This window comes from Scyliorhinus torazame, chromosome 13, assembly GCF_047496885.1.
Source record: "Scyliorhinus torazame isolate Kashiwa2021f chromosome 13, sScyTor2.1, whole genome shotgun sequence".
Classification (NCBI taxonomy): domain Eukaryota; kingdom Metazoa; phylum Chordata; class Chondrichthyes; order Carcharhiniformes; family Scyliorhinidae; genus Scyliorhinus; species Scyliorhinus torazame.
In genome coordinates, this window is record NC_092719.1 from 906359 (window position 1) to 929016 (window position 22658).

The 22658-nt window shown below is 46.3% G+C and overlaps 1 protein-coding gene across 1 annotated transcript in view; it reads right to left on the reverse strand.

Moving 5' to 3' along the window:
* Window positions 1-22658, reverse strand: part of LOC140387803 (semaphorin-3E-like) — a 401767-nt gene that overhangs the window by 112785 nt on the left and 266324 nt on the right. The window contains exons 12-14 of the mRNA XM_072470936.1: window positions 22417-22508; window positions 22284-22325; window positions 12210-12376 (exon numbers count right to left, since the gene is read on the reverse strand). Of these exons, the coding sequence (XP_072327037.1) occupies window positions 12210-12376; window positions 22284-22325; window positions 22417-22508 (301 nt within the window). The remainder of the gene's footprint in view (window positions 1-12209; window positions 12377-22283; window positions 22326-22416; window positions 22509-22658) is intronic.

Here is a 22658-nt window from a genome sequence, read left to right on the forward strand (position 1 = left end):
AGTGAGGGAGTGTTTACTGTCTGAACAATGAGTATAGTGAGGGGGTGTTTACTCTGAACAATGAGTATAGTTGAGGGAGTGTTTACTCTGAACAAATGAGTATAGTGAGGGAGTGTTTACTCTGAACAATGAGTATAGTGAGGGAGTGTTTACTGTCTGAACAATGAGTATAGTGAGGGAGTGTTTACTCTGAACATTGAGTTTAGTGAGGGAGTGTTTACTCTGAACAATGAGTATAGTGAGGGAGTGTTTACTCTGAACAATGAGTATAGTGAGGGAGTGTTTACTGTCTGAACAATGAGTATAGTGAGGGAGTGTTTACTGTCTGAACAATGAGTATAGTGAGGGGGTGTTTACTCTGAACAATGAGTATAGTGAGGGAGTGTTTACTGTCTGAACAATGAGTATAGTGAGGGAGTGTTTACTCTGAACAATGAGTATAGTGAGGGAGTGTTTACTCTGAACAATGAGTATAGTGAGGGAGTGTTTACTCTGAACAATGAGTATAGTGAGGGAGTGTTTACTGTCTGAACAATGAGTATAGTGAGGGGAGTGTTTACTCTGAACAATGAGTATAGTGAGGGAGTGTTTACTCTGAACAATGAGTATAGTGAGGGGGGTGTTTACTGTCTGAACAATGAGTATAGTGAGGGAGTGTTTACTCTGAACAATGAGTATAGTGAGGGAGTGTTACTGTCTGAACAATGAGTATAGTGAGTGGGTGTTTACTCTGAACAATGAGTATAGTGAGGGAGTGTTTACTCTGAACAATGAGTATAGTGAGGGAGTGTTTACTCTGAACAATGAGTATAGTGAGGGGAGTGTTTACTCTGAACAATGAGTATAGTGAGGGAGTGTTTACTGTCTGAACAATGAGTATCGTGAGGGAGTGTTTACTCTGAACATTGAGTTTAGTGAGGGAGTGTTTACTCTGAACAATGAGTATAGTGTGGGAGTGTTTACTCTGAACAATGAGTATAGTGAGGGAGTGTTTACTGTCTGAACAATGAGTATAGTGAGGGAGTGTTTACTGTCTGAACAATGAGTATAGTGAGGGGGTGTTTACTCTGAACAATGAGTATAGTGAGGGAGTGTTTACTGTCTGAACAATGAGTATAGTGAGGGAGTGTTTACTCTGAACAATGAGTATAGTGAGGGAGTGTTTACTCTGAACAATGAGTATAGTGAGGGAGTGTTTACTCTGAACAATGAGTATAGTGAGGGAGTGTTTACTGTCTGAACAATGAGTATAGTGAGGGAGTGTTTACTCTGAACATTGAGTTTAGTGAGGGAGTGTTTACTCTGAACAATGAGTATAGTGAGGGAGTGTTTACTCTGAACAATGAGTATAGTGAGGGAGTGTTTACTGTCTGAAGAATGAGTATAGTGAGGGAGTGTTTACTCTGAACAATGAGTATAGTTGAGGGAGTGTTTACTGTCTGAACAATGAGTATAGTGAGGGAGTGTTTACTCTGAACAATGAGTATAGTGAGGGAGTGTTTACTGTCTGAACAATGATTATAGTGAGGGAGTGTTTACTGTCTGAACAATGAGTATAGTGAGGGAGTGTTTACTCTGAACAATGAGTATAGTGAGGGAGTGTTTACTGTCTGAACAATGAGTATAGTGAGGGAGTGTTTACTCTGAACAATGAGTATAGTGAGGGAGTGTTTACTCTGAACAATGAGTATAGTGAGGGAGTGTTTACTCTGAACAATGAGTATAGTGAGGGAGTGTTTACTGTCTGAACAATGAGTATAGTGAGGGAGTGTTTACTCTGAACAATGAGTATAGTGAGGGAGTGTTTACTCTGAACAATGAGTATAGTGAGGGAGTGTTTACTCTGAACAATGAGTATAGTGAGGGAGTGTTTACTGTCTGAACAATGAGTATAGTGAGGGAGTGTTTACTCTGAACAATGAGTATAGTGAGGGAGTGTTTACTCTGAACAATGAGTATAGTGAGGGGGTGTTTACTCTGAACAATGAGTATAGTGAGGGAGTGTTTACTCTGAACAATGAGTATAGTGAGGGAGTGTTTACTCTGAACAATGAGTATAGTGAGGGAGTGTTTACTGTCTGAACAATGAGTATAGTGAGGGAGTGTTTACTCTGAACATTGAGTTAGTGAGGGAGTGTTTACTCTGAACAATGAGTATAGTGAGGGAGTGTTTACTCTGAACAATGAGTATAGTGAGGGAGTGTTTACTGTCTGAACAATGAGTATAGTGAGGGAGTGTTTACTCTGAACATTGAGTTTAGTGAGGGAGTGTTTACTCTGAACAATGAGTATAGTGAGGGAGTGTTTACTTCTGAACAATGAGTATAGTGAGGGGGTGTTTACTCTGAACAATGAGTATAGTGAGGAGTGTTTACTCTGAACAATGAGTATAGTGAGGGGGTGTTTACTCTGAACAATGAGTATAGTGAGGGAGTGTTTACTCTGAACAATGAGTATAGTGAGGGAGTGTTTACTCTGAACAATGAGTATAGTGAGGGAGTGTTTACTGTCTGAACAATGAGTATAGTGAGGGAGTGTTTACTCTGAACATTGAGTTTAGTGAGGGAGTGTTTACTCTGAACAATGAGTATAGTGAGGGAGTGTTTACTCTGAACAATGAGTATAGTGAGGGAGTGTTTACTGTCTGAACAATGAGTATAGTGAGGGAGTGTTTACTGTCCGAACAATGAGTATAGTGAGGGGGTGTTTTACTCTGAACAATGAGTATAGTGAGGGAGTGTTTACTGTCTGAACAATGAGTATAGTGAGGGAGTGTTTACTCTGAACAATGAGTATAGTGAGGGAGTGTTTACTGTCTGAACAATGAGTATAGTGAGGGGGTGTTTACTCTGAACAATGAGTATAGTGAGGGAGTGTTTACTCTGAACAATGAGTATAGTGAGGGGGTGTTTACTCTGAACAATGAGTATAGTGAGGGAGTGTTTACTCTGAACAATGAGTATAGTGAGGGAGTGTTTACTCTGAACAATGAGTATAGTGAGGGAGTGTTTACTGTCTGAACAATGAGTATAGTGAGGGAGTGTTTACTCTGAACATTGAGTTTAGTGAGGGAGTGTTTACTCTGAACAATGAGTATAGTGAGGGAGTGTTTACTCTGAACAATGAGTATAGTGAGGGAGTGTTTACTGTCTGAAGAATGAGTATAGTGAGGGAGTGTTTACTCTGAAGAATGAGTATAGTGAGGGAGTGTTTACTGTCTGAACAATGAGTATAGTGAGGGAGTGTTTACTCTGAACAATGAGTATAGTGAGGGAGTGTTTACTGTCTGAACAATGAGTATAGTGAGGGAGTGTTTACTGTCTGAACAATGAGTATAGTGAGGGAGTGTTTACTCTGAACAATGAGTATAGTGAGGGAGTGTTTACTGTCTGAACAATGAGTATAGTGAGGGAGTGTTTACTCTGAACAATGAGTATAGTGAGGGAGTGTTTACTCTGAACAATGAGTATAGTGAGGGAGTGTTTACTCTGAACAATGAGTATAGTGAGGGAGTGTTTACTGTCTGAACAATGAGTATAGTGAGGGAGTGTTTACTCTGAACAATGAGTATAGTGAGGGAGTGTTTACTGTCTGAACAATGAGTATAGTGAGGGAGTGTTTACTGTCTGAACAATGAGTATAGTGAGGGGGTGTTTACTCTGAACAATGAGTATAGTGAGGGAGTGTTTACTGTCTGAACAATGAGTATAGTGAGGGAGTGTTTACTCTGAACAATGAGTATAGGGAGGGAGTGTTTACTCTGAACAATGAGTATAGTGAGGGAGTGTTTACTCTGAACAATGAGTATAGTGAGGGAGTGTTTACTGTCTGAACAATGAGTATAGTGAGGGAGTGTTTACTCTGAACAATGAGTATAGTGAGGGAGTGTTTACTCTGAACAATGAGTATAGTGAGGGGGTGTTTACTGTCTGAACAATGAGTATAGTGAGGGAGTGTTTACTCTGAACAATGAGTATAGTGAGGGAGTGTTTACTGTCTGAACAATGAGTATAGTGAGGGGGTGTTTACTCTGAACAATGAGTATAGTGAGGGAGTGTTTACTCTGAACAATGAGTATAGTGAGGGAGTGTTTACTCTGAACAATGAGTATAGTGAGGGAGTGTTTACTCTGAACAATGAGTATAGTGAGGGAGTGTTTACTGTCTGAACAATGAGTATAGTGAGGGAGTGTTTACTCTGAACATTGAGTTTAGTGAGGGAGTGTTTACTCTGAACAATGAGTATAGTGAGGGAGTGTTTACTCTGAACAATGAGTATAGTGAGGGAGTGTTTACTGTCTGAACAATGAGTATAGTGAGGGAGTGTTTACTGTCTGAACAATGAGTATAGTGAGGGGGTGTTTACTCTGAACAATGAGTATAGTGAGGGAGTGTTTACTGTCTGAACAATGAGTATAGTGAGGGAGTGTTTACTCTGAACAATGAGTATAGTGAGGGAGTGTTTACTCTGAACAATGAGTATAGTGAGGGAGTGTTTACCTCTGAACAATGAGTATAGTGAGGGGAGTGTTTACTGTCTGAACAATGAGTATAGTGAGGGAGTGTTTACTCTGAACATTGAGTTTAGTGAGGGAGTGTTTACTTCTGAACAATGAGTATAGTGAGGGAGTGTTTACTCTGAACAATGAGTATAGTGAGGGAGTGTTTACTGTCTGAAGAATGAGTATAGTGAGGGAGTGTTTACTCTGAAATATGAGTAATAGTGAGGGAGTGTTTACTGTCTGAACAATGAGTATAGTGAGGGAGTGTTTACTCTGAACAATGAGTATAGTGAGGGAGTGTTTACTGTCTGAACAATGAGTATAGTGAGGGAGTGTTTACTGTCTGAACAATGAGTATAGTGAGGGAGTGTTTACTCTGAACAATGAGTATAGTGAGGGAGTGTTTACTGTCTGAACAATGAGCATAGTGAGGGAGTGTTTACTCTGAACAATGAGTATAGTGAGGGAGTGTTTACTCTGAACAATGAGTATAGTGAGGGAGTGTTTACTCTGAACAATGAGTATAGTGAGGGAGTGTTTACTGTCTGAACAATGAGTATAGTGAGGGAGTGTTTACTCTGAACAATGAGTATAGTGAGGGAGTGTTTACTCTGAACAATGAGTATAGTGAGGGAGTGTTTACTCTGAACAATGAGTATAGTGAGGGAGTGTTTACTGTCTGAACAATGAGTATAGTGAGGGAGTGTTTACTCTGAACAATGAGTATAGTGAGGGAGTGTTTACTCTGAACAATGAGTATAGTGAGGGAGTGTTTACTCTGAACAATGAGTATAGTGAGGGAGTGTTTACTGTCTGAACAATGAGTATAGTGAGGGAGTGTTTACTCTGAACAATGAGTATAGTGAGGGAGTGTTTACTCTGAACAATGAGTATAGTGAGGGGGTGTTTACTCTGAACAATGAGTATAGTGAGGGAGTGTTTACTCTGAACAATGAGTATAGTGAGGGAGTGTTTACTCTGAACAATGAGTATAGTGAGGGAGTGTTTACTGTCTGAACAATGAGTATAGTGAGGGAGTGTTTACTCTGAACATTGAGTTTAGTGAGGGAGTGTTTACTCTGAACAATGAGTATAGTGAGGGAGTGTTTACTCTGAACAATGAGTATAGTGAGGGAGTGTTTACTGTCTGAACAATGAGTATAGTGAGGGAGTGTTTACTCTGAACATTGAGTTTAGTGAGGGAGTGTTTACTCTGAACAATGAGTATAGTGAGGGAGTGTTTACTGTCTGAACAATGAGTATAGTGAGGGGGTGTTTACTCTGAACAATGAGTATAGTGAGGGAGTGTTTACTCTGAACAATGAGTATAGTGAGGGGAGTGTTTACTCTGAACAATGAGTATAGTGAGGGAGTGTTTACTCTGAAACAATGAGTATAGTGAGGGAGTGTTTACTCTGAACAATGAGTATAGTGAGGGGAGTGTTTACTGTCTGAACAATGAGTATAGTGAGGGAGTGTTTACTCTGAACATTGAGTATAGTGAGGGAGTGTTTACTCTGAACAATGAGTATAGTGAGGGAGTGTTTACTCTGAACAATGAGTATAGTGAGGGAGTGTTTACTGTCTGAACAATGAGTATAGTGAGGGAGTGTTTACTGTCTGAACAATGAGTATAGTGAGGGGAGTGTTTACTCTGAACAATGAGTATAGTGAGGGAGTGTTTACTGTCTGAACAATGAGTATAGTGAGGGAGTGTTTACTCTGAACAATGAGTATAGTGAGGGAGTGTTTACTCTGAACAATGAGTATAGTGAGGGGAGTGTTTACTCTGAACAATGAGTATAGTGAGGGAGTGTTTACTCTGAACAATGAGTATTAGTGAGGGAGTGTTTACTCTGAACAATGAGTATAGTGAGGGAGTGTTTACTGTCTGAACAATGAGTATAGTGAGGGAGTGTTTTACTCTGAACATTGAGTTTAGTGAGGGAGTGTTTACTCTGAACAATGAGTATAGTGAGGGGAGTGTTTACTCTGAACAATGAGTATAGTGAGGGAGTGTTTACTGTCTGAAGAATGAGTATAGTGAGGGAGTGTTTACTCTGAACAATGAGTATAGTGAGGGAGTGTTTACTGTCTGAACAATGAGTATAGTGAGGGAGTGTTTACTCTGAACAATGAGTATAGTGAGGGAGTGTTTACTGTCTGAACAATGAGTATAGTGAGGGAGTGTTTACTGTCTGAACAATGAGTATAGTGAGGGAGTGTTTACTCTGAACAATGAGTATAGTGAGGGAGTGTTTACTGTCTGAACAATGAGTATAGTGAGGGAGTGTTTACTCTGAACAATGAGTATAGTGAGGGAGTGTTTACTCTGAACAATGAGTATAGTGAGGGAGTGTTTACTCTGAACAATGAGTATAGTGAGGGAGTGTTTACTGTCTGAACAATGAGTATAGTGAGGGAGTGTTTACTCTGAACATTGAGTTTAGTGAGGGAGTGTTTACTGTCTGAACAATGAGTATAGTGAGGGAGTGTTTACTCTGAACAATGAGTATAGTGAGGGAGTGTTTACTCTGAACAATGAGTATAGTGAGGGAGTGTTTACTGTCTGAACAATGAGTATAGTGAGGGGGGTGTTTACTCTGAACAATGAGTATAGTGAGGGAGTGTTTACTCTGAACAATGAGTATAGTGAGGGAGTGTTTACTCTGAACAATGAGTATAGTGAGGGAGTGTTTACTCTGAACAATGAGTATAGTGAGGGAGTGTTTACTGTCTGAACAATGAGTATAGTGAGGGAGTGTTTACTGTCTGAACAATGAGTATAGTGAGGGAGTGTTTACTGTCTGAACAATGAGTATAGTGAGGGAGTGTTTACTGTCTGAACAATGAGTATAGTGAGGGGGTGTTTACTCTGAACAATGAGTATAGTGAGGGAGTGTTTACTCTGAACAATGAGTATAGTGAGGGAGTGTTTACTCTGAACAATGAGTATAGTGAGGGAGTGTTTACTCTGAACAATGAGTATAGTGAGGGAGTGTTTACTCTGAACAATGAGTATAGTGAGGGAGTGTTTACTCTGAACAATGAGTATAGTGAGGGAGTGTTTACTGTCTGAAGAATGAGTATAGTGAGGGAGTGTTTACTCTGAACAATGAGTATAGTGAGTGAGTGTTTACTGTCTGAACAATGAGTATAGTGAGGGAGTGTTTACTGTCTGAACAATGAGTATAGTGAGGGAGTGTTTACTCTGAACAATGAGTATAGTGAGGGAGTGTTTACTGTCTGAACAATGAGTATAGTGAGGGAGTGTTTACTCTGAACAATGAGTATAGTGAGGGAGTGTTTACTCTGAACAATGAGTATAGTGAGGGAGTGTTTACTCTGAACAATGAGTATAGTGAGGGAGTGTTTACTGTCTGAACAATGAGTATAGTGAGGGAGTGTTTACTCTGAACAATGAGTATAGTGAGGGAGTGTTTACTCTGAACAATGAGTATAGTGAGGGAGTGTTTACTCTGAACAATGAGTATAGTGAGGGAGTGTTTACTCTGAACAATGAGTATAGTGAGGGAGTGTTTACTGTCTGAACAATGAGTATAGTGAGGGAGTGTTTACTCTGAACAATGAGTATAGTGAGGGAGTGTTTACTCTGAACAATGAGTATAGTGAGGGGGTGTTTACTGTCTGAACAATGAGTATAGTGAGGGAGTGTTTACTCTGAACAATGAGTATAGTGAGGGAGTGTTTACTGTCTGAACAATGAGTATAGTGAGAGGGTGTTTACTCTGAACAATGAGTATAGTGAGGGGGTGTTTACTCTGAACAATGAGTACAGTGAGGGAGTGTTTACTCTGAACAATGAGTATAGTGAGAGGGTGTTTACTCTGAACAATGAGTATAGTGAGGGAGTGTTTACTCTGAACAATGAGTATAGTGAGGGAGTGTTTACTCTGAACAATGAGTATAGTGAGGGAGTGTTTACTGTCTGAACAATGAGTATAGTGAGGGAGTGTTTACTGTCTGAACAATGAGTATAGTGAGGGAGTGTTTACTGTCTGAACAATGAGTATAGTGAGGGGGTGTTTACTCTGAACAATGAGTATAGTGAGGGAGTGTTTACTCTGAACAATGAGTATAGTGAGGGGGTGTTTACTCTGAACAATGAGTATAGTGAGGGAGTGTTTACTCTGAACAATGAGTATAGTGAGGGAGTGTTTACTCTGAACAATGAGTATAGTGAGGGAGTGTTTACTGTCTGAACAATGAGTATAGTGAGGGGGTGTTTACTCTGAACAATGAGTATAGTGAGGGAGTGTTTACTCTGAACAATGAGTATAGTGAGGGAGTGTTTACTCTGAACAATGAGTATAGTGAGGGAGTGTTTACTCTGAACAATGAGTATAGTGAGGGAGTGTTTACTGTCTGAACAATGAGTATAGTGAGGGGGTGTTTATTGTCTGAACAATGAGTATAGTGAGGGAGTGTTTACTCTGAACAATGAGTATAGTGAGGGAGTGTTTACTCTGAACAATGAGTATAGTGAGGGAGTGTTTACTGTCTGAACAATGAGTATAGTGAGGGAGTGTTTACTCTGAACAATGAGTATAGTGAGGGAGTGTTTACTGTCTGAACAATGAGTATAGTGAGGGAGTGTTTACTGTCTGAACAATGAGTATAGTGAGGGAGTGTTTACTCTCTGAACAATGAGTATAGTGAGGGGGTGTTTACTCTGAACAATGAGTATAGTGAGGGAGTGATTACTGTCTGAACAATGAGTATAGTGAGGGGGTGTTTACTCTGAACAATGAGTATAGTGAGGGAGTGTTTACTCTGAACAATGAGTATAGTGAGGGGGTGTTTACTCTGAACAATGAGTATAGTGAGGGAGTGTTTACTCTGAACAATGAGTATAGTGAGGGGGTGTTTACTCTGAACAATGAGTATAGTGAGGGAGTGTTTACTGTGAACAATGAGTATAGTGAGGGAGTGTTTACTCTGAACAATGAGTATAGTGAGGGAGTGTTTACTCTGAACAATGAGTATAGTGAGGGAGTGTTTACTCTGAACAATGAGTATAGTGAGGGAGTGTTTACTCTGAACAATGAGTATAGTGAGGGAGTGTTTACTGTCTGAACAATGAGTATAGTGAGGGAGTGTTTACTCTGAACAATGAGTATAGTGAGGGAGTATTTACTCTCCAAGATCATAGATCTGGTGCAAAATCCTCTCTTCATCCACAAAAAGTTCACATTGGTGAGTTGTGTCGCATGTTTAAAGTTTTGAAATCTTCCTCCAGTTACTGTCCACATTGGGAGGTATCTCCACAGCCTCTCGAGCAAGAAATTGCATTTGTCGCGAGAGTGGGAGTCAAATTTCCCAACAGAATCGTGCCGGCGCTGCTCCGGTGATTCTCCGGGCCCCGAATATCCGCACATTCACCAAAAAGCCTCGCGGCTTGGGGCCATTGCCAGAGGCCCGCCCAGCGATCCTCTGCTCCCGACCGCCCGAGTTCCCGACGGCGTGGAACTAACCTGGGAATGCCAGCCGGGACTCTCGCGTGGCGGCTGCGGACTCAGTCTGCGGCCGCCATGGTGGTGGGCGGGTGGGATCTACCACTGGAGAAGCCTTCTGGGCAACCGGGGGAGTGATCGGGCCAGACGGGTCCTTGGCCACCCGGCCGTCCGGTGGGGCCTAGTTTCTTTGTGTTGTATCCGCGGTCCAAATCACCATAGCTCTTGGTGCGGACGCTGGAGCCGCCGCTGTCCTCATGCGCGGACTCGGAACTGGCATGGCGGGAGCCCGTACCTGCAGCCAAAACTGCGTGACGCACTCCAGGTCCCTGCCAGCCCCCTGAAGGAATCTGATTCCAACCATTTATCTTGTATTTTTCTCAGGAGACTCAGGAGTGCAACACACAGTCCGCACACACACAGTCCGCACACACACAGTCCGCACACACACAGTCTGCGCACACACAGTCCGTGCACACACAGTCCGCGCACACACAGTCCGCGCACACACAGTCCGCGCACACACAGTCCGCGCACACACAGTCCGCGCACACACAGTCCGCGCACACTCAGTCCGCGCACACACAGTCCGCGCACACACAGTCCGCGCACACACAGTCCGCGCACACACAGTCCGCGCACACACAGTCCGCGCACACTCAGTCCGCGCACACACAGTCCGCGCACACACAGTCCGCGCACACACAGTCCGCGCACACACAGTCCGCGCACACACAGTCCGCGCACACACAGTCCGCGCACACACAGTCCGCGCACACTCAGTCCGCGCACACTCAGTCCGCGCACACACAGTCCGCGCACACACAGTCCGCGCACACACAGTCCGCGCACACACAGTCCGCGCACACACAGTCCGCGCACACACAGTCCGCGCACACACAGTCCGCGCACACACAGTCCGTGCACACAGACTGCACACACAGTCTGCGCACACACAGACTGTGCACAGTGTCAAATATAGAGGTATTTAGTCAGTCTCGATGAATGTACATCCCAAACTATTATCTTGTCTGACTCCATTTTACCACTGGAAAATTCATGTGACTGAAACAACAATCAGCTCCCCCTCCCGCTTCCCCTCCCGCTCCTCCTCACACACATCAATCAGTCCCTCTATTACCCCCCTCCCTCCCCCAGACCCGCACATTGCTGCATCACTGCAGGAGGCACTGTTCCCAAATGATGTTCACAAGCCACAGTTTGGGAACCACGGGCAGGATTATCCGATCCTGGGGCTAAGTGTCGACGGCGTCGGAAATGCCGGGGCGTTTTACGACGGCGTCAACTGGCCCCTAGGATCAGCGATCCTGCGCCGCACTGGGGGCCAGCACAGCACTGGAGAGTCTCACGCTGCTCCCGCTGCAGATACGGGCATCAGCATGGGTGCCGCGGGTTCGCGCAGGCACGTGGGTTGCCTTCTTTGCGCCCGCCCCCGGGCAACATGGCGGATCCTTCCAGGGGCCCGACGCAGAGTAACATAGGCTCCCCCTGGAATAAGATTGCCCACCGATCGGTAGGCCCCGATCGCGGGCCAGGCCACTGTGCAGGCCCCTCCGGAGTCGGATCCCCCCTCCCCCCACCAGGATGGTTCCCGCAGCGTGAACACCGAGTCCCGCAGGGCAGGACCAAACACGAATGGCGCTGGCGGGACTCGGCTCAGCTTGGTGGGCATTCGGCCCGTCGAGCGCGGTGGATCGTGCGTCTGAGGGGGGGGCGCGTTGACCGTGCCGGCGCCATTGCCAGGGTCGGAGCGGCGTTGCGTGATTACACCCCCCCCCCCGGCGATTCCCCAGCCCGGCGCGGGGTCGGAGAATCCTGCCCCACATCTTTATTAAATAATGTAATTGGTGATAAATGGTTGGAATCACAAATCTCCAAAACATGGATCAAAATCCAATATCTCAGATTTAAAATGAAATCTCGAATGGTTCAGGACTGAATTCTGGTGATGGAATATTCCCATCATCTGGCTCAAATGTAATATTTCCTGGTGAAGAGATTTAGATTAAAGTCCTGAGCAGAATCATGTGAACTACCAATAACATTCTATCTGATATAAAAAACATTTGCAGTCTGATGTAAAAATGACCACCACGTCTGCCATGGCCCAATCATTCCTGAAGACGGAGCAGCGAGTTCCCAGTTTGAAAGTTTAAAATTAACACCATGCTCCAGTTTCCAAGTAACTTGCATTGCAATTAGAATCCAGTTACCTTTTCGCAGGCGTCCCAGTTGGATAGTAGCTGGTGCAGGAGACCCCATCCCAGGCACAGTATGGGTCTCTGGCGAGACAGCAGTCAGTACAAGCTGAACCATACATATCACACTGATGGATCTTCACCTGGGCAATGCCGGACTTTGAACCAATGTATAAATTTTGCTGCATTAAAATAGAAGAAATTCAGATTGTGGCCATTCACCCCATTAATGTCAACAAATAATTAATGTTCGAAAACATCGAGAAGACAGACAGTGCCATCTACAAGTACAGACACACAGACAGTGCCATCTACAAGTACAGACACACAGACAGTGCCATCTACAACAAGTACAGACGCACAGACAGTGCCGTCTACAACATGTACAGACGCACAGACAGTGCCGTCTCCAACAAGTACAGACGCACAGACAGTGCCGTCTACAACACGTACAGACGCACAGACAGTGCCGTCTACAACACGTACAGACGCACAGACAGTGCCGTCTACAACACGTACAGACGCACAGACAGTGCCGTCTACAACACGTACAGACGCACAGACAGTGCCGTCTACAACAAATACAGACACAGACAGTGCCGTCTCCAACAAGTACAGACGCACAGACAGTGCCGTCTACAACATGTACAGACGCACAGACAGTGCCGTCTCCAACAAGTACAGACGCACAGACAGTGCCGTCTACAACACGTACAGACGCACAGACAGTGCCGTCTACAACACGTACAGACGCACAGACAGTGCCGTCTACAACAAATACAGACACACAGACAGTGCCGTCTACAACACGTACAGACGCACAGACAGTGCCGTCTACAACACGTACAGACGCACAGACAGTGCCATCTCCAACAAGTACAGACACACAGACAGTGTTGTCTACAACAAGTACAGACGCACAGACAGTGCCGTCTACAACATGTACAGAGGCACAGACAGTGCCATCTACAAGAAGTACAGACACACAGACAGTGCCGTCTACACCAAGTACAGACGCACAGACAGTGCCGTCTACAACATGTACAGACACACAGACAGTGTCGTCTACAACAAATACAGACACACAGACAGTGCCATCTACAACATGTACAGAGGCACAGACAGTGCCGTCGACAACAAATACAGACACACAGACAGTGCCGTCTCCAACATGTACAGACGCACAGAAAGTGCCGTCTCCAACAAATACAGACGCACAGACAGTGCCGTCTACAACAAGTACAGACACACAGACAGTGCCGTCTACAACATGTACAGACACACAGACAGTGCCGTCTACAACATGTACAGACGCACAGACAGTGCCGTCTACAACATGTACAGACACACAGACAGTGCCGTCTACAACATGTACAGACGCACAGACAGTGCCGTCTACAACATGTACAGACACACAGACAGTGCCGTCTACAACATGTACAGACACACAGACAGTGCCGTCTACAACATGTACAGACACACAGACAGTGCCATCTACAACAAATACAGACACACAGACAGTGCCGTCAACAACATGTACAGACGCACAGACAGTGCCGTCTCCAACATGTACAGACACACAGACAGTGCCGTCTACAACATGTACAGACACACAGACAGTGCCGTCTACAACAAGTACAGAGGCACAGACAGTGCCGTCTACAACAAGTACAGATGCACAGTCAGTGCCGTCTACAACAAGTACAGACGCACAGTCAGTGCCGTCTACAACAAATACAGACGCACAGTCAGTGCCGTCTACAACAAGTACAGACGCACAGAAAGTGCCGTCTACAACAAATACAGACACAGACAGTGCCGTCTCCAACAAGTACAGACGCACAGACAGTGCCGTCTACAACATGTACAGACGCACAGACAGTGCCGTCTCCAACAAGTACAGACACACAGACAGTGCCGTCTCCAACAAGTACAGACGCACAGACAGTGCCGTCTACAACAAATACAGACACAGACAGTGCCGTCTCCAACAAGTACAGACGCACAGACAGTGCCGTCTACAACATGTACAGACGCACAGACAGTGCCGTCTCCAACAAGTACAGACGCACAGACAGTGCCGTCTACAACACGTACAGACGCACAGACAGTGCCGTCTACAACACGTACAGACGCACAGACAGTGCCGTCTACAACAAATACAGACACACAGACAGTGCCGTCTACAACACGTACAGACGCACAGACAGTGCCGTCTACAACACGTACAGATGCACAGACAGTGCCATCTCCAACAAGTACAGACACACAGACAGTGTTGTCTACAACAAGTACAGACGCACAGACAGTGCCGTCTACAACATGTACAGAGGCACAGACAGTGCCATCTACAAGAAGTACAGACACACAGACAGTGCCGTCTACACCAAGTACAGACGCACAGACAGTGCCGTCTACAACATGTACAGACACACAGACAGTGTCGTCTACAACAAATACAGACACACAGACAGTGCCATCTACAACATGTACAGAGGCACAGACAGTGCCGTCGACAACAAATACAGACACACAGACAGTGCCGTCTCCAACATGTACAGACGCACAGAAAGTGCCGTCTCCAACAAATACAGACGCACAGACAGTGCCGTCTACAACAAGTACAGACACACAGACAGTGCCGTCTACAACATGTACAGACACACAGACAGTGCCGTCTACAACATGTACAGACGCACAGACAGTGCCGTCTACAACATGTACAGACACACAGACAGTGCCGTCTGCAACATGTACAGACGCACAGACAGTGCCGTCTACAACATGTACAGACACACAGACAGTGCCGTCTACAACATGTACAGACACACAGACAGTGCCGTCTACAACATGTACAGACACACAGACAGTGCCATCTACAACAAATACAGACACACAGACAGTGCCGTCAACAACATGTACAGACGCACAGACAGTGCCGTCTCCAACATGTACAGACACACAGACAGTGCCGTCTACAACATGTACAGACACACAGACAGTGCCGTCTACAACAAGTACAGAGGCACAGACAGTGCCGTCTACAACAAGTACAGACGCACAGTCAGTGCCGTCTACAACAAGTACAGACGCACAGTCAGTGCCGTCTACAACAAATACAGACGCACAGTCAGTGCCGTCTACAACAAGTACAGACGCACAGAAAGTGCCGTCTACAACAAGTACAGACGCACTGACAGTGCCGTCTACAACATGTACAGACGCACAGACAGTGCCGTCTCCAACATGTACAGACGCACTGACAGTGCCGTCTACAACATCTCTAGACGCACAGACAGTGCTGTCTACAACATGTACAGACGCACTGACAGTGCCGTCTACAACATGTACAGACGCACTGACAGTGCCGTCTACAACATGTACAGACACACTGACAGTGCCGTCTACAACAAGTACAGACACACAGACAGTGCCGTCTACAACACGTACAGACGCACAGAAAGTGCCGTCTACAACATGTACAGACGCACTGACAGTGCCGTCTACAACATGTACAGACGCACTGACAGTGCCGTCTACAACATCTCTAGACGCACAGACAGTGCTGTCTACAACATGTACAGACGCACTGACAGTGCCGTCTACAACATGTACAGACGCACTGACAGTGCCGTCTACAACATGTACAGACACACTGACAGTGCCGTCTACAACAAGTCCAGACACACAGACAGTGCCGTCTACAACATGTACAGACACACAGACAGTGCCGTCTCCAACAAGTACAGACGCACAGACAGTGCCGTCTACAACATGTACAGACACACCGACAGTGCCATCTACAACATGTAGAGACGCACAGACAGTGCCCTCTCCAACAAGTACAGACGCACAGACAGTGCCGTCTACAACTAGTACAGATGCACAGACAGTGCCGTCGACAACAAGTACAGACGCACAGACAATGCCGTCTACAACAAGTACAGACGCACAGACAGTGCCGTCTACAACAAGTACAGATGCACAGACAGTGCCGTCTACAACAAGTACAGACACACAGACAGTGCCGTCTGCAACAAGTACAGACGCACAGACAGTGCCGTCTACAACAAGTACAGACGCACAGACAGTGCCGTCTACAACATGTACAGACACACAGACAGTGTCGTCTCCAACAAGTACAGACGCACAGACAGTGCCGTCTACAACATGTACAGACACACAGACAGTGCCGTCTACAACAAGTACAGACGCAGAGTCGGTGCCGTCTACAACAAGTACAGGCGCACAGACAGTGCCGTCTACAACATGTACAGACACACAGACAGTGTCGTCTCCAACAAGTACATACGCACAGACAGTGCCGTCTACAACAGGTACAGACGCACAGACAGTGCCGTCTACAACAAGTACAGACGCACAGACAGTGCCGTCTACAACAAGTACAGACACACAGACAGTGCCGTCTCAACACGTACAGACGCACAGACAGTGCCGCCTACAACATGTACAGACACACAGACAGTGCCGTCTACAACAAGTACAGAAGCACAGGCAGTGCCGTCTACAACAAGTACAGAGGCACAGACAGTGCCGTCTACAACAAGTACAGACACAAAGACAGTGCCGTCTACAACAAGTACAGAGGCACAGACAGTGCCGTCTACAACAAGTACAGAGGCACAGACAGTGCCATCTACAAGAAGTACAGACACACAGACAGTGCCGTCTACAACACGTACAGACACACAGACAGTGCCGCCTACAACAAGTACAGACACACAGACAGTGCCGTCTACAAGAAGTACAGACACACAGACAGTGCCATCTACAACACGTACAGACACACAGACAGTGCCATCTACAAGAAGTACAGACACACAGACAGTGCCGTCTACAAGAAGTACAGACACACAGACAGTGCCATCTACAAGAAGTACAGACACACAGACAGTGCCGTCTACAACATGTACAGACACACAGACAGTGCCGTCTACAACATGTACAGACGCACAGACAGTGCCGTCTACAACATGTACAGACGCACAGACAGTGCTGTCTACAACAAATACAGACGCACAGACAGTGCCGTCTCCAACATGTACAGACGCACAGACAGTGCCGTCTCCAACAAATACAGACGCACAGACAGTGCCGTCTACAACATGTACAGACGCACAGACAGTGCCGTCTCCAACATGTACAGACGCACAGACAGTGCCGTCTCCAACATGTACAGACGCACAGACAGTGCCGTTTACAACAAGTACAGACTCACAGACAGTGCCGTCTACAACAAGTACAGACGCACAGACAGTGCCGTTTACAACAAGTACAGACACACAGACAGTGCCGTCTACAACATGTACAGACGCACAGACAGTGCTATCTACAAGAAGTACAGATACACAGACAGTGCCGTCTACAACAAGTACAGACGCACAGACAGTGCCGTCTACAACAAGTACAGGCGCACAGACAGTGCTGTCTACAACATGTACAGAGGCACAGACAGTGCCATCTACAACATGTACAGACACACAAACAGTGCCGTCTACAACATGTACAGACACACAGACAGTGCCGTCTACAACATGTACAGATGCACAGACAGTGCCGTCTACAACATGTACAGACGCACAGACAGTGCTGTCTACAACAAATACAGACGCACAGACAGTGCCGTCTCCAACATGTACAGACGCACAGACAGTGCCGTCTCCAACAAATACAGACGCACAGACAGTGCCGTCTACAACATGTACAGACGCACAGACAGTGCCGTCTCCAACATGTACAGACGCACAGACAGTGCCGTTTACAACAAGTACAGACTCACAGACAGTGCCGTCTACAACAAGTACAGACGCACAGACAGTGCCGTTTACAACAAGTACAGACACACAGACAGTGCCGTCTACAACATGTACAGACGCACAGACAGTGCCATCTACAAGAAGTACAGATACACAGACAGTGCCGTCTGCAACAAGTACAGACGCACAGACAGTGCCGTCTACAACAAGTACAGATGCACAGACAGTGCTGTCTACAACATGTACAGAGGCACAGACAGTGCCATCTACAACATGTACAGACACACAAACAGTGCCGTCTACAACATGTACAGACACACAGACAGTGCCGTCTCCAACAAGTACAGACGCACAGACAGTGCCGTCTACAAGTACAGACGCACAGACAGTGCCATCTACAACACGTACAGACGCACAGACAGTGCCGTCTCCAACATGTACAGAGGCACAGACAGTGCCGTCTACAACACGTACAGACACACAGACAGTGCCGTCTACAACAAATACAGACGCACAGACAGTGCCGTCTCCAACAAGTACAGACACACAGACAGTGCCGTCTCCAACATGTACAGACAGTGCCGTCTACAACAAGTACAGACACACAGGCAGTGCCGTCTCCAACAAGTACAGACGCACAGACAGTGCCGTCTCCAACATGTACAGACGCACAGACAGTGCCGTCTCCAACATGTACAGACGCACAGACAGTGCCGTCTACAACATGTACAGACGCACAGACAGTGCCGTCTCCAACATGTACAGACGCACAGACAGTGCCGTCTACAACATGTACAGACGCACAGACAGTGCCGTCTCCAACAAATATAGATGCACAGACAGTGCCGTCTACAACAAGTACAGACGCACAGACAGTGCCGTCTCCAACAAATACAGACGCACAGACAGTGCCGTCTACAACATGTACAGACGCACAGACAGTGCCGTCTCCAACATGTACAGACGCACAGACAGTGCCGTCTCCAACATGTACAGACGCACAGACAGTGCCGTTTACAACAAGTACAGACTCACAGACAGTGCCGTCTACAACAAGTACAGACGCACAGACAGTGCCGTTTACAACAAGTACAGACACACAGACAGTGCCGTCTACAACATGTACAGACGCACAGACAGTGCCATCTACAAGAAGTACAGATACACAGACAGTGCCGTCTACAACAAATACAGACGCACAGACAGTGCCGTCTACAACAAGTACAGACGCACAGACAGTGCTGTCTACAACATGTACAGAGGCACAGACAGTGCCATCTACAACATGTACAGACACATAAACAGTGCCGTCTACAACATGTACAGACACACAGACAGTGCCGTCTACAACAAGTACAGACGCACAGACAGTGCTGTCTACAACATGTACAGAGGCACAGACAGTGCCATCTACAACTTGTACAGACACACAAACAGTGCCGTCTACAACATGTACAGACACACAGACAGTGCCGTCTACAACATGTACAGACGCACAGACAGTGCCGTCTACAACATGTACAGACGCACAGACAGTGCTGTCTACAACAAATACAGACGCACAGACAGTGCCGTCTCCAACATGTACAGACGCACAGACAGTGCCGTCTCCAACAAATACAGACGCACAGACAGTGCCGTCTACAACATGTACAGACGCACAGACAGTGCCGTCTCCAACATGTACAGACGCACAGACAGTGCCGTTTACAACAAGTACAGACTCACAGACAGTGCCGTCTACAACAAGTACAGACGCACAGACAGTGCCGTTTACAACAAGTACAGACACACAGACAGTGCCGTCTACAACATGTACAGACGCACAGACAGTGCCATCTACAAGAAGTACAGATACACAGACAGTGCCGTCTACAACAAGTACAGACACACAGACAGTGCCGTCTACAACAAGTACAGACGCACAGACAGTGCTGTCTACAACATGTACAGAGGCACAGACAGTGCCATCTACAACATGTACAGACACACAAACAGTGCCGTCTACAACATGTACAGACACACAGACAGTGCCGTCTCCAACAAGTACAGACGCACAGACAGTGCCGTCTACAAGTACAGACGCACAGACAGTGCCATCTACAACACGTACAGACGCACAGACAGTGCCGTCTCCAACATGTACAGAGGCACAGACAGTGCCGTCTACAACACGTACAGACACACAGACAGTGCCGTCTACAACAAATACAGACGCACAGACAGTGCCGTCTCCAACAAGTACAGACACACAGACAGTGCCGTCTCCAACATGTACAGACAGTGCCGTCTACAACAAGTACAGACACACAGGCAGTGCCGTCTCCAACAAGTACAGACGCACAGACAATGCCGTCTCCAACATGTACAGACGCACAGACAGTGCCGTCTCCAACATGTACAGACGCACAGACAGTGCCGTCTACAACATGTACAGACGCACAGACAGTGCCGTCTCCAACATGTACAGACGCACAGACAGTGCCGTCTACAACATGTACAGACGCACAGACAGTGCCGTCTCCAACAAATATAGATGCACAGACAGTGCCGTCTACAACAAGTACAGACGCACAGACAGTGCCGTCTCCAACAAATACAGACGCACAGACAGTGCCGTCTACAACATGTACAGACGCACAGACAGTGCCGTCTCCAACATGTACAGACGCACAGACAGTGCCGTCTCCAACATGTACAGACGCACAGACAGTGCCGTTTACAACAAGTACAGACTCACAGACAGTGCCGTCTACAACAAGTACAGACGCACAGACAGTGCCGTTTACAACAAGTACAGACACACAGACAGTGCCGTCTACAACATGTACAGACGCACAGACAGTGCCATCTACAAGAAGTACAGATACACAGACAGTGCCGTCTACAACAAGTACAGACGCACAGACAGTGCCGTCTACAACAAGTACAGACGCACAGACAGTGCTGTCTACAACATGTACAGAGGCACAGACAGTGCCATCTACAACATGTACAGACACACAAACAGTGCCGTCTACAACATGTACAGACACACAGACAGTGCCGTCTCCAACAAGTACAGACGCACAGACAGTGCCGTCTACAAGTACAGACGCACAGACAGTGCCATCTACAACACGTACAGACGCACAGACAGTGCCGTCTCCAACATGTACAGAGGCACAGACAGTGCCGTCTACAACACGTACAGACACACAGACAGTGCCGTCTACAACATGTACAGACGCACAGACAGTGCCGTCTACAACATGTACAGACGCACAGACAGAGCCGTCTACAACAAGTACAGACGCACAGACAGTGCCGTCTCCAACAAATATAGATGCACAGACAGTGCCGTCTACAACAAGTACAGACGCACAGACAGTGCCGTCTCCAACATGTACAGACGCACAGACAGTGCCGTCTACAACACGTACAGACGCACAGACAGTGCCGTCTCCAACACGTACAGACGCACAGGCACTGCCGTCTCCAACAAGTACAGACGCACAGACAGTGCCGTCTACAACAAGTACCGACGCACAGACAGTGCCGTCTCCAACACGTACAGACGCACAGACAGTGCCGTCTCCAACAAGTACAGACGCACAGACAGTGCCGTCTACAACAAGTACCGACGCACAGACAGTGCCGTCTCCAACAAGTACAGACGCACAGACAGTGCCATCTACAACATGTACAGATGTACAGACAGTGCTGCTACACCAAGTACAGACGTGGAGATGAACTGACTGAAAAACAATGCAAAATACATTGACATTCTAAAAATGTAAAATAAACAGAAGTTAGAGAATAATGCGTTAGCTGCATCAGTGAATTGAAAGAAAATGGAACAATTATTTGTCATTTAGTGTGAGAAGCTGCTTAGTTTCTGCCAGTCTTATTCTCCGAGCTGCTGGTGAACCGGCTGCACCGTCTGCCTCAGCTCAGTGGGAGTGGATTTCAACTCTGGCAAAAACAAGCCTGAATTCAGAGGAGGATCCACTCCCTTCACTTCTGTTCACCTTATTCAAGGTGAGAGTTTGTTGGTGGCCATGGTGGTTGCCTATTCTTGCAGCTGCTGGGGTGTATTGTAAATGCGGCCTTTGCCCGCCCACACAACCTCAATAATCTTTATCTATATTTGAAACAGCCCACCTGATTGGATAATGTCATTATTTGTACTGCTCTGTGTGTATACATTGGGGACAATCACCATCTGCAAATCGACACCACAATCTAGAGATTGAATTTACCGAATGATCTATTATTATTGCTCATTCAGTTTATTTTATCTTTCCATCCATTCCATGTGCATATCTCTTACCCGTTTAACTGAAAACTCCATGGTGATAATTGGCGTTGGCACCTGAAATTGAAACAAATGCCCCAGTTACTCGATGCCCAATAATATTCCAGGAGGGACACAGCTTCAGCAGAGACTATCCAATCATTCTCACCTTAAATACTTGCAGCTCCTCTAACACCACTTCCTCCATCGTTTCACTTTCCTGGTTGTAAATTATGATAATTTTTAACACTAGTCCTGCATCTGCGCAAAGGAGAAAGGCTTCCATTAAACATTTTATGAAGATGCTTAAAAACAATTCCCCGTCAGGCAAGGCCCAGTGTTCTCCAGTGAAATGAGCAGCTTTAAAACATTCCGGAAGGATTCACTCAGTGTCACGGAGTCACTTTCTGC